The sequence below is a fragment of the Gnatocerus cornutus genome, chromosome 9, assembly GCF_029298725.1.
Source record: "Gnatocerus cornutus isolate USDA-ARS CGAHR chromosome 9, icGnaCorn1.1, whole genome shotgun sequence".
In the NCBI taxonomy this organism is placed as follows: Eukaryota; Metazoa; Arthropoda; class Insecta; order Coleoptera; family Tenebrionidae; genus Gnatocerus; species Gnatocerus cornutus.
The window spans coordinates 10,474,667-10,486,351 of NC_142241.1; the positions used below are offsets into that span (position 1 = coordinate 10,474,667).

Consider the following 11,685-nt stretch of genomic DNA (forward strand, 5'->3'; position numbering starts at 1 on the left):
GCTTCCCTGCATTTTTATTACCAAACTTTAATTCGACTGAAAGTTCTCGGCGAGATTGAAGCATGTAAACGACCATCGATTTGGCGAATTTGACATGAAAGTTGAATCTAATATAGATCGGAGATAATAGAGGAGTTTATTCTGCCTATAGAAACTAACGTATTTTTTTGCCTGTCTTTCCTTTCTCTGTCTATCTCATGAAATAGATTAGAGACGTAGACTTCACATCACCACAAAAACAACTTTCGTGTCGAAGCTTTGATGACCACGTTTAATAATCACACAGTCTCTTACACGAATACATGTAGCACGTGTACAGTCTTTTCTTTGTATTAATCTAGTGTGCTATGTGTGTTTCCAGTGGACCTAACCAACGGACAACTGACACCTAACAATAACACCCCACTATTGACTCAGGCCTTGTCAGGTAATTACTGGTATTGTTTTGCATGTTGCCTTGTCCTGTGTACGCTTAAATGGAGCCGTTTGATGAGGAGAGCGAGTGTGTCCATTGTTTTAGTTTCACATTAGTTAAGTCCAAACCCATCCTTGCTGAAATCGCACGATCACGTTCTATCCACATCCCCGCAATCCAAACAAAAGCGAAAAAACAAGAATTGTGCACGGTAAATATTATCGTCATTTTTCTAGTTATTTCCGCGATTTTAGTACACCGTAGCAGTAGATCAAGTAGTTTCTCTTCCCCCTTCTTTCATACACATTACTAGTAATAGTGCTAGCGGCCTCGGTCGGCTCCAGGAGTGTGTTGTGTTCCTGCAGGGTCGTCGGGTGCCAGTTGGACGCAGCCTTCCGGAGCCGACCAGACAGCACCACCACAACCCCACTTCTCGGTTTCCTTTGCAGTGATGAACAACTACCAGGCTGCGGCGGCGGCAGCGCAGGGTTTCGGCCCGCCAGCTTCACCTCATGCAGCTAGCACACGTGGAGGATTTCCTGCCGCCAACTCACCTGGACCGACCATAGACATGTACAATAGCAGCGCGGGGGACAGCGTGGGCTACGTGCAGGCCGCTAGCCCACAACCCTCCAGCTTCCCTGCGATCGCCGTCAGCAGGGCCCCTCTCAACTACAGTCCGGTAAGTTTCACAGACTTAATTTGTCAAAAGCTCGAACTTTCATCGCGGACGAATAAATAAACGCATAAAAGCTCCGTTATGGCCTCGGGAACTCTGCCTACCACCGCACTGAACACAGAGGGTGACATTTCATTTTATTATTAACCCACATCTACGACAATGAAATTTTGGATCGTTGAAACGCTCATTAAACTTTAGGCCGAGCTATGCGCGCTATGCTTCTGATTTTAAATGGGACTTGTTTTTTACGTGGTGAAGTTAGCGCGATATGCAATAACCGTGATTTAATTGTCAAAAGAATACCACGCGCTATTACGGAGTAACTTTGCCGTATTTTTCGACAAATGGTTTAATTGTAGCACGCCTGAGATTTTTATCGCCGTTATCTCCCCTTCTACTTCAGCCAAAGTGGACTTGGATATGGTTTTACTGCAACTTAATTGCTTTCCATTTCCATTGTCGTTGCTTAGTTAGGCCTGTAACATATTTCGACCTAATCCTTGCAGTTTTTAATTGAGGCCGCCATTCCAAAACGTTGTAAATAGCATTTTAATTATTTTACAGGAAACGAAAAAAACTGTTTTATTCTTAAAATAAGCAATACCTTAAATTATACTACCGCTCAAAAGTATTTGCCCACTTAAAAATATTAAGTATTAATTCTGCGATTTCGCGGTTATTTTTGCTGATTCTGTGGTAAGCGATAATCATTGCACGCGTTTCCACACCTAACTTAACTTTCTTCTCCATTTCTGTACAAAACTGTCACTAATTTTTTGAGAAAAATTTGAAGAACAATAAACTTCCGCAACCACAAATTAAAGAAGTTTTGTCGTCAAACACCTTCACGATATTAAAAAAAACGGTAAACGTCAATCAACACTTTAGTTTTTGCATTTATAAGCTGATCGATTGTGAAAATATGTGAAACGATGACTTAAAATTTCTAAAAGTACATTAAAAAAATTAAAAATGATATTTTCTAAAACATCAAAAAAAGAAATGCTGTTAGCATCAATGAAGTATATAAACATGAAAACAAAAACGCCAAACAAAAGCGGAATCCGGATTCGATTTTTACCTCGATTTTTGCTAGGCTTATATTTGGGACTTACAACATTTTGACTTTTACACTTTCAAATTTTTAACAAAAACCACTTGCAGCAAGACATAGATTTGGCTTTACACAACTCAAATCCAAAGAAATCCTGTTTTTGCGTAAATTGCCACTTTCAACGTTTTGGAATGGCAGACCTCAATTGTCATCTTCGTGATAAATCTTGACACTAAAAAGTTAAAATTTGTGGAAAATTTCCCGGCGCCTCCACCATTTTTGTGCCATATTTAGATACGCTCTGGTCATTTTTGTGGGATTGAGGCATGGCGACATCCGAAGTAAGTTTCGTTTTCATGTCGTTTGGTTTTATTAGGACTCCTTTAACGATTGCTCATTTGGCAGATAGGAAATTTACAGTCTATTTCGTCAAAACTGCCATTGTTTCGTAGATGTGGCCACATCAGCCGAGCACAAAAAGTGCAAGTGAAAGAAGTCGTCTTGTTGTTTGTCTGAAGAAGTAATAAAATCGCGGTGGTGTTTTGTTCAAGTCGCGAAAAAACATAAAACTGGTTCTTGTAGTCGAGTGATGTATTTGACGTAATAAAAGAGCAGCACATAATATTTCATTGCATTACATTCAAGGTTATGAAAGTCGTCGGTCCGGTTTTTATGTTGGTATGTTTGTTTGTTGCAGGGTCCCTTAATTCCTGCTGCGTTTACCAACGGCTATCACTGAGCTCGAGGACTGTCTAGTGTTGTGTGACTCGACTCGGCAGCTACTGTGATGTCATCACATCTGCACTTGTACATTCACTTTATGTGTATAATATAATATATTAATAATAATAATGTAGCACCCCGCCAGGCGCGGCCCACTTGTTGTTGTAATGTTTGGTGTCAGCGTCCCGCTTCGCCGCCCTTCGGTAGCCGCCGAGTGTGGTGACCCATTACAAAAATAAAAAAAAAATTGGGACACATTGTCACCACCAAGTATAATGTTCCTACGACTCACCGCATGTAGGTATTTTCGATTTCGTTTTGATGCACACCCTGTATAGTTAGTTAGTGCGGTGCGGTTTGTGAACGGTGTTTCTATTTCTTCGCTGCCAAATTTTGAGTGTGAGGTTCTAGATTTTTGTTTTTGGGTTGTTTTGTGATGACGATTGCTCGACGGCTTCCGAAAAAGCGGCTTCCCCACCAAACACAGGCACTATTGGTTACGTCTTGCGTTTCTTACATATGATATATTACAGGGTATCTTTAAAATGGGATACATTATCCTCACATATTATTATAATTAAGGACCAACGAGGCAATGGCGGCAATACATTAATTTGGCGCATTGCCGTGGTAAATTTTATTATTTTTAACTTGAGTTCTTTATTCGATAGTTGTTTTTATATGAAATTTTATTTCGTCATAGGTCGTCTATGTTATTTATACGGAAAAAAGAGAACAAATTAAGTGTAAGTTTTTGTGTTGTCCGACACATAGTGTGTTGCGCGATTAATGTATACAAACCACTAATTGGATAATTTAAGGAATTTGTATATAATTATTATTGTTATTTGATTCGGCGGGTTGCATCAGGACCGGGTCGTCAAGCGGCAAGAGTCTCAACATCAAGATAAAAACGAGTTTCCGCTTCAATCGGGTCCGATGCGTCCCGTCGGCGTCTGTGTAGCTTGTAGAGTCCTAAACGTATTCCTCATGTAATATCCTAACCTTAGATCTGTCTAATTGTTAGTATAGGCCAGATCAATTTAAAGTATATATTATATAAATGTTTCCTGTTATTAAGTGAATATTCTATAATGGCGGGACGACGGCGGTGTCGAAGCGTCCGCCGCAACCGCTGCGGCCGCATTTAGCAAAACTAATCCATATTGAAAATTATTGTGATCGCCACGAAATGTCATAGTTAATTCAAGTTTGCGGACGTCCCCGAGCACATCCCGCCGCCCCGCAGTGTCCTCCATGTGAGTTATATGGTGTGTTATGATTTGATTGTTTTTAAGTTATATATTTCGCCGGTAGGCTTGTTAAATGAATATTATCATTGTTGTCTGACTGACTGCAATTGCTTGTCTCCTCAGTACAAATACACCACGATATAAATTAATTACATAAATATAGTTCGAATGTAGGAAATGGAACATAGTGGCCGAGTATCGTTCGCCTGTCACGCCAGATACATCTGAACGCGGCTTTAGGCGTGACGAACGAACGCTTATTTAGCTATTCGAATTGTCGCAACGATTGACTGTAGTTGAATATTAATTGTAGTGGGTAGGCGCGCGTTTCCGTGAAATTGTGCGATTTATTTATTGAACCTCCACCGAGGTTACGCGATGCTAGCAGCTAGGAACCGACATTCAGATTTAATGACACGTCACCGCCGCTCCCCAAACTCGTACTATTATTACGTAGCTCGTCAAATTTAGTCCAGCAGACACGTAACCCCAAATTCACTCAATAAGTCGGACACCTCAAATCTCTCAACTTTTTGAATCTCTCTCCGTTTGATTATTTGTCTCCTGGACTAGTCGCTTAGTTCCGTCGCCGTGTCAATTAAAGCCTAGTTCAGAACGTTGTTGGATCTGTCTGTCGGCGTAAGTAGGAATATAGGTTTCGACCGACGGAGGCGTCCCGACGCCCTCCGTTCAAGTTTGGTGAGAATTGACCAAAGGTATAAAATGTCAATACTAATGTCAATACAGTGACTGCGTTTTTATTTTGGTAATGCCGAAGTATTTTAATGTCAATCCAGAGCAATACGGTAAGTGTAGGTAGGTTAAAACCAAAAATAAGTTTTCATTTATATATTTTGATATCTGTAAACTGTGTTATTGCATTAAATGGTAGGAATAAGTTTAGAAAAAGACACCACATGGGTCGACTCAGGGAATTTTAATGTTTTTCTTCCACCATCTCGTTCGAAATCCCGTTCGGTTTTCTTAATCTATCGTTTTAATTCGCGCGTGACAAATTGCAAGATTGGCCTAAGTCCTCTTAACAGTGCAAAACTGTCCCGAGATCTTGGAGGAACGCGATTAAAAATTCATCGACCCAGTAGCCCAAGCTTTAACATGCAGAAGACACGTCCGACGGACGTGGTCGCATATTTTCACTTTACCAGTAGAATGTGCGGTCAATGCGTCGGTCAAAAAGTCTCCACTGAGCGTTGGTCCGCGATTTGGGCACATTCCAGCAGCGCATTGCACCGCCTCATGTACACCAACATATCAAAAGGCCGGTCGCGGGCCCGTTCGGATCTTCAAAGAGGGACACGTCGAACCTAATTACGTTTTATTCAGCATATTTTTCTACGGTGGTGCTAATCGGCCAAAGTATAAATATTTTTAAAAGCCACAAGCGAAAAGTGCCTTGGAATTCGGTGCCCAAAGAGCCAAAGACATCTCCAAAAAGTCTAGTTTAGTTGGAAGGGTTTTTGAGGTTTTAGAACGTTCGTGTTGTCTTTGGGAGGAGCGCCGGATTTCGATACACTTGTAGAGGAGTCGCGGTCGTTAGTTTAGATAGGTTGTTTCTTGTTTTTAGAAAACGAAAAAATTCGGGTTGTACTTAATTGTTGTGAGAGTCGTCGTGTCCCTCCGTCCCTTAGAGGCTAGAATAGGAGTTATTAGTCGTTTGTAACGTATTATTTCCCAAACGGAATATTATCTCGACAATATTGATTCACACTGTGAAGTTTTCAGTTGTATGATTAAAACTGTATATCGTGGGCCTTACTATACACTGAAAATTAAATCGTGCTGTCCAAAATTTTATTATTGTATTTACTTTTGATCTTGCAAGCGTATATAGTTTAGGGGTGGACGCAGGTAGTTTAGACTGAGGTCGCGCCGCCCCCCACCTTTTGTATACTTAAGGCGCCCCGCGCTCTTTTGTTGTGTTACTTTCATACGTACTTTTAGGATTACGTTATTGAATGTATACAAGCTGTATATATTGATATTATGATATACATAACATATACTCTTATTTAATTAAGCGGTAGCGAGTGGTTAGGTGCCGCCACGATATGTATTATGGCACCCGCCCTGTCCCTGTGTTGCAGCCCCTTGGTCCATCCGCGCAGGGGCTCGGACCGGTCCTGTTCTGTCAGGGGCCCCCGTCGTATATAATTAGCAGTCCTAGTCGGTAGAGCGGCCCCCCCGCGGACCGGCCCGTAGCTCCGGCGCTCAGTGTTACGTAAACTCATTGTATTACAGCCGAACGGCTTCTTGCAATAAAAAAGCAATAACCATATTCCTTCTGTGGACGCTTTTGACTTTTACATTAAGAAAAATATAATAATATTATTATTATATTATTAACAATTACTGTAAGTACGTACTTTATGAACAAGATTTTACACTATGATAATAATGAAGGCGATGGCATATTGCTATTATAGAATGATTGTACAGATAGAGTTTGTAACATAAGAAAATTATGTTGTTCAGACGAGAGGCCACTAAAATGGTCACTCGCATTGCTCTTGTAGCGCTCGGCAACGGCCCGGGCCTTCATGTATATCTAACTACACGTTCTTACAATGTACATATAATTATTACAATGATAAGACAAGGTTCACAACGTGCCGTGTGTATGTGGGATAAATATAATATGGACATTGTTCAAAATAATATGACTTTTATTTTACACCCTCTTTCCCATTTTTACAAAAAAAAAAACACGCCGAGCAAGGTAAGTAAAAATTGCACCACTGATAAGCCAAGAAAACAATCAATACTGAATTAAACGTTTTTTTTTTTTATTTTAATCAATTCGATTAATGAATATTATATCCCCGTTTTCTGCATTCTGAAAAAGGATCTCTTCGTACTTCATATGCTCCTGATAACACATTTGGATTTTTCACGAAGTTCATTTTTCTCCATTCAGAGATAAATAGACCTCTTTATACTTCATGCGCTCCTGATAACATATTTCGAATTTTCACGGAATTTTATCAGAAATTCGAGATCATGTGCTCCTGATACTCCGTTTGATTCTTCACAAATGTTCGTTTTCTTTGTTCTGAAAAAAAAAAGAAGACCTCTTAGAACTTCATGTGCTCCTGATCACAATTTCCATTTTTTACGGTCTTTTAGCAGAAATTCAGGTTGTCATAACTTGCAATAAAACTTTGAATAAAATTAAGACCTCCTCGTCCAACATATTCTCCTGATGCTTCATAAGATTCTTCACGAAATTTCAAAAGAAATTCTTCACGTTGAGGAATATTGAATCCTCCCCGTGTCTCGTACCGCAGACTTCATCATAATAAATCACTGCAAAGTGTGGGGATCATGCGAAAAGGCTTAAGGAAAGAGAATGTAGAAGAAGTTCTCCTAAGTTCTCTGTTCATTAGTTGGAACATTTTAGTAGCTATTTATGGTATAAATGAATAAAGACGAAATTTGTCCACGAAAAAATAGTTTCTGTGTATCGTCTGTGTCAAATTTTAAAATTTTAGAGTAAGAAATAAGATTTTTGTAGACTTTTATTTGAATTCGAACTAAAATTTTCTCTGATTTCTATGAAATTCCGCCGTTTTCAACCTAAAATCATGAAATTTAGAGGTTTTACTGCTATCGATCTGTTTATCAACTGTGCTAAATCTTAAAATTTTAAACTAAAAAACAGGTTTTTTGGAAAATTTAATTTTGAACTCCGACACTTTCTATTAAATTTTGTAGCTTTAGGAGTTTTTATTGTAAAGCAGTCAAATTTGGAGGTTTAACTGCTTTCTAACTATTTATCATCTGTGCTAAATTCCAAAATTTTAGCGCACCAAACAGAAATTTTTGAAATTTTTTTGAAGACGAACTAAACATTTCCACTACTTTCTGTCCAAACTTGTAACTTTCGCAGTTTTCATCTTAAAACAGTTTTATTACTGTCGATTTGTTTATCATCTTAATCAAAAATCTAAATTGTAAATTGGATTGTTTATGAGTGGATAAAATTGTTAATACACGTGTGGTCATACAAATTATTTTTCAAGATCGTAACATTAAAAAAAATTGATTGCTAAGGTACTCTTTTTCGTAAGCTAATTTTGATTATACTGACAATAAATTTCATACTGCTACTGTATGTAGTTGCTTTCTTTGAGTATTATTTATCATTTCAAACACACTTTCAGGCTTGAAATTGGCAAATTGCAGAATTTTATTCTTCCTTTTGATAAGACTATTGCTTTTATAACGATATTTATTATTTTTTATGACCATTTATTTTATTAGTAGGACTTAGAAAAAATGCAATTTTGATTTACAAATTTTCTAATTTTTGCCAAAGAAATTTAAATGCCGAACATTCCCATGTTCCGAGCAAATTATTGTCTCTTAATTACAAATTATTTAATTTGAAATACTCCAAACAAATAGAGGACCTGCGAATTTTAGAAATATAGGAAATTTTGAACTTTTGAAAAAACATTCACGCTACCTACCTAAAGCATACAAAGTTTTTATAGAACCAAGCGCTTGTAGCAGTTAAAATATTAGACAAACCCAGTGATTCGAAAGAAGACAAAATACAGGGTGTTAGGTAACGTTACAGCCATAGACTAATCGGTAATTAAGGAAGGCAAACTGTCTTGGAATCCGCAATTAATTTTATTTTTTTCGTTTTAGTTAAAAAGCTACAAGGCTTAAACTTGACCAATAGAATGGCTTCAAATAATTTTTCAATTTTACAGAAATCCAAGTAGCTTTTGGACCAAACGAATAATTTGTCACTTTCCCGTCACATTTGAAGTTTGAAATCAGTGGCGTCAATAAAAGGGAAAAACAACGCAATTTTATTCAAAAAACAGACAATAAAGCAACACTACAATAGATGTTCAAAATGGCCACCATCATATTGAACAACGCAACAATGTTGCCTTTATTGTACTCAACACATTTTCGTTTTGATGAACTTAATTTGTGATGTCCACAAAAATGGAACAAGTACGCCACTGATAAAAAATAAGAACTGTCAGTTTGACATCAAACAAAAAATTTCCTTCAGTAACTCTGATTCAAATTTTTGTAACCTTATGCAAATTGTTCCCTGATTGGTCACATTCAAAGCCTTCCAGCTCTTAAACGGTTCAAGAAAACCCGAAAAAACTTCGAAACATTCCTTTTCACCGCTGCCTCCATCACCCCTTTTTCTATGGCCGTAACGTTACCTAACACCCTGTATATGAGAAATTTGAAAAAAAAAATCACAAAAACTTGGGGATGATCTCAGAGCTAAAAATAAAAGTTTAAAACAGCTCCAAGTGATCTTAGAAACATTCTAAATAATTTCTGGATCTATTTACACCCAATTGTAGATATGTATAAATGAATAAATCAACACTGAAATCGAACATTGTACATGTTTTACGATTCCTCCTTTAATTTACGTCAGTGCTCCATATTGCCGTTCGTTACAATTCCAAGTTGATGTTTCTGACATTCTTATGACCGTTCATTCGTTGTAAACCTCTTCTAGTTCATTAGAAGCACACCATATTATGTCTTCTGCAAGCCCGAAACGTTATAAACTTCTCTTTCTATAGTTTATGATCTCTTGGTGTATTAAACCCTTGATATAAAGTGCACTTTTACGACGCATTTGTAAAAGCAAATTATGCAGGTAAAGTTTGTATACTTGGTGCAAAATTTATTCAGAAGCTAAGTAGCGAGTCAATAACATTTTCCATTTATTTTCCACCGCTATGACAAAGTAACTATCTTCCGTAATACAGACCCGTGAAAATCAACAATATAACCGTACGTGTTAAGCGCTGGCGGGCAATAACGCGGTTGATATTTTCATAAGCGATTATTTCAGGATAATCGCGAAAACGGTGCTTTTAATATCGTAAGAGACTGCTTTATTATTTTTATCTGTGCGGAATAAAAACAGGGAGCTAGAATAAAAATGAACCGTTTAGTTTACTGATTAGATTTTTAAAACGTTTATTTTTCTAGCGGATTATCCTGTGGGGGTTTCTCGCGTTGTCCTGGGTCCGGTGGTGTGAGTGAAATCAACCGGAAGTGCAGATTACCACACTAACGTATATAAATTGCCTCGAATGGAAAGATTTATCAAAAGGACGGCATTTTACGGCGCCATACAATATTGACTGAAATTTGTGGTTTAATATTACATACGACACGTTTTCTTAACAACAGTCAACCGCGGGAAATATCATAAAGTTGGCGGTTTACCACTGCGAATTCTTTCAATGTACAAAGTCAAATCTTTTAATTTTTTATATGTAAGCAAAGTAGGTAAATTCATCATTGAAAGTGCCAATTCTGGTGCGTGTTCCTTTCCTGACAGCGAATTAATCAAGTTCGGTGTGAATAAACGCAATTTTTTCTCCATGTCGAATTCTTGTGTGCTTGAAAAAAAGACGTTGGTGTCATCAGCAAGTCAATCTATTATTCAATTCAAACCCAAGAACATGGCGCAGATATCTGCGCCTTCGGAAGCGATGGGGCCCTTAATGTCCCGCGAATGTTTGTTATTTCCGTGGTGCCTCGTTTTCCGGGTCGCTTTTCATATAAAATTCCAAGAAAGATGAACGGTGACAAGGTATTTTAAATTCTGGAAGCCCGTTGAGTTATTTGCTGCCTTGCACCTGAAAACCGGGATTGTTTGTCGTGAAAACTGTCGTCTACTGTATGTATAAATATATGAGACTGCGTCGTGTCTGAAACGTGATTACGCTTTGTGTTGGCCCCCGTTCCACCCAAAAGAAGCGCACGATCCATTAGAGGGAAATATAATTGCTTTTCACTTGTTACCCATAAATCTTTCTTCGGTGGTTGGGAAATGTGCGCGGGTCGAAACTTTGGGAATAGTTGTATAATCGCTTCTCTTTGTTTCTGAAACGGCACTAACAATGCCGAATGTCGGTAAACCGAGCACACCCTTTCTTAACATCCAGTTGAAAACGACGAGGGTCCAATTGACGTTTATATTAAACAGCAACCGCGAAAAATGACGAATTTGCTCGAAAATTCCAACCGGCGTGATATTTGTGCATCGTTAAAGCTATTTGAAGAGCCCTTGAATCTTATAACAAGCTTGAATATCGTTACTAACCCCAAAACTGCAATCGATTTGCACTTTTCGCTGAAATATTTTCACAAGTGGAATGACCACAGTCACAGACAGCGAGGTCACAAGAATATTAGTCACTGCCTGATGCACAGACACGATTCTTCATCTTTATTAACGACAAAGCTGTTTAGGCCACCACCAATTCACAAATCCACCCCCTCTGTACCAACTGATGGTGGCAGGGTGGGGTGAGACATAACAAATTAGTTTTTAAGCATTCAAAATTCTAAACTCGAAAGAGTAAGTCGTTGTACCGATAATTCAATAAACATCCAAAAACCATTTGAGTCGAATAACTATTCCGTGTTACAACATTCCACCGTGAGGTGAAACATTGGTCCTTCGAGCCGGATTCCCAGATACTCAATATTCAAGTCGTCCAACATCGTCGTCCACCAGAGGATCCCAATC

General features: G+C 38.3%; 1 protein-coding gene across 6 annotated transcripts in view; it reads left to right on the top strand.

Annotated features, from left to right (window-relative positions):
• Rbp6 (RNA-binding protein 6) overlaps positions 1-3,386 on the top strand; it is a 223,188-nt gene extending 219,802 nt beyond the window's left edge. For 3 of the 6 annotated variants that reach the window (XM_088046732.1, XM_088046737.1, XM_088046738.1), the window contains 3 exons: positions 362-427; positions 781-1,097; positions 2,849-3,386. In XM_088046732.1, the coding sequence (XP_087902858.1) occupies positions 362-427; positions 781-1,097; positions 2,849-2,890 (425 nt within the window). In that variant the 3' untranslated portion in view covers positions 2,891-3,386. The remainder of the gene's footprint in view (positions 1-361; positions 428-780; positions 1,098-2,848) is intronic. The other 3 variants (XM_088046734.1, XM_088046735.1, XM_088046733.1) reach the window with 3 other exon arrangements.
• The last annotated feature ends 8,299 nt before the right edge of the window (positions 3,387-11,685 follow it).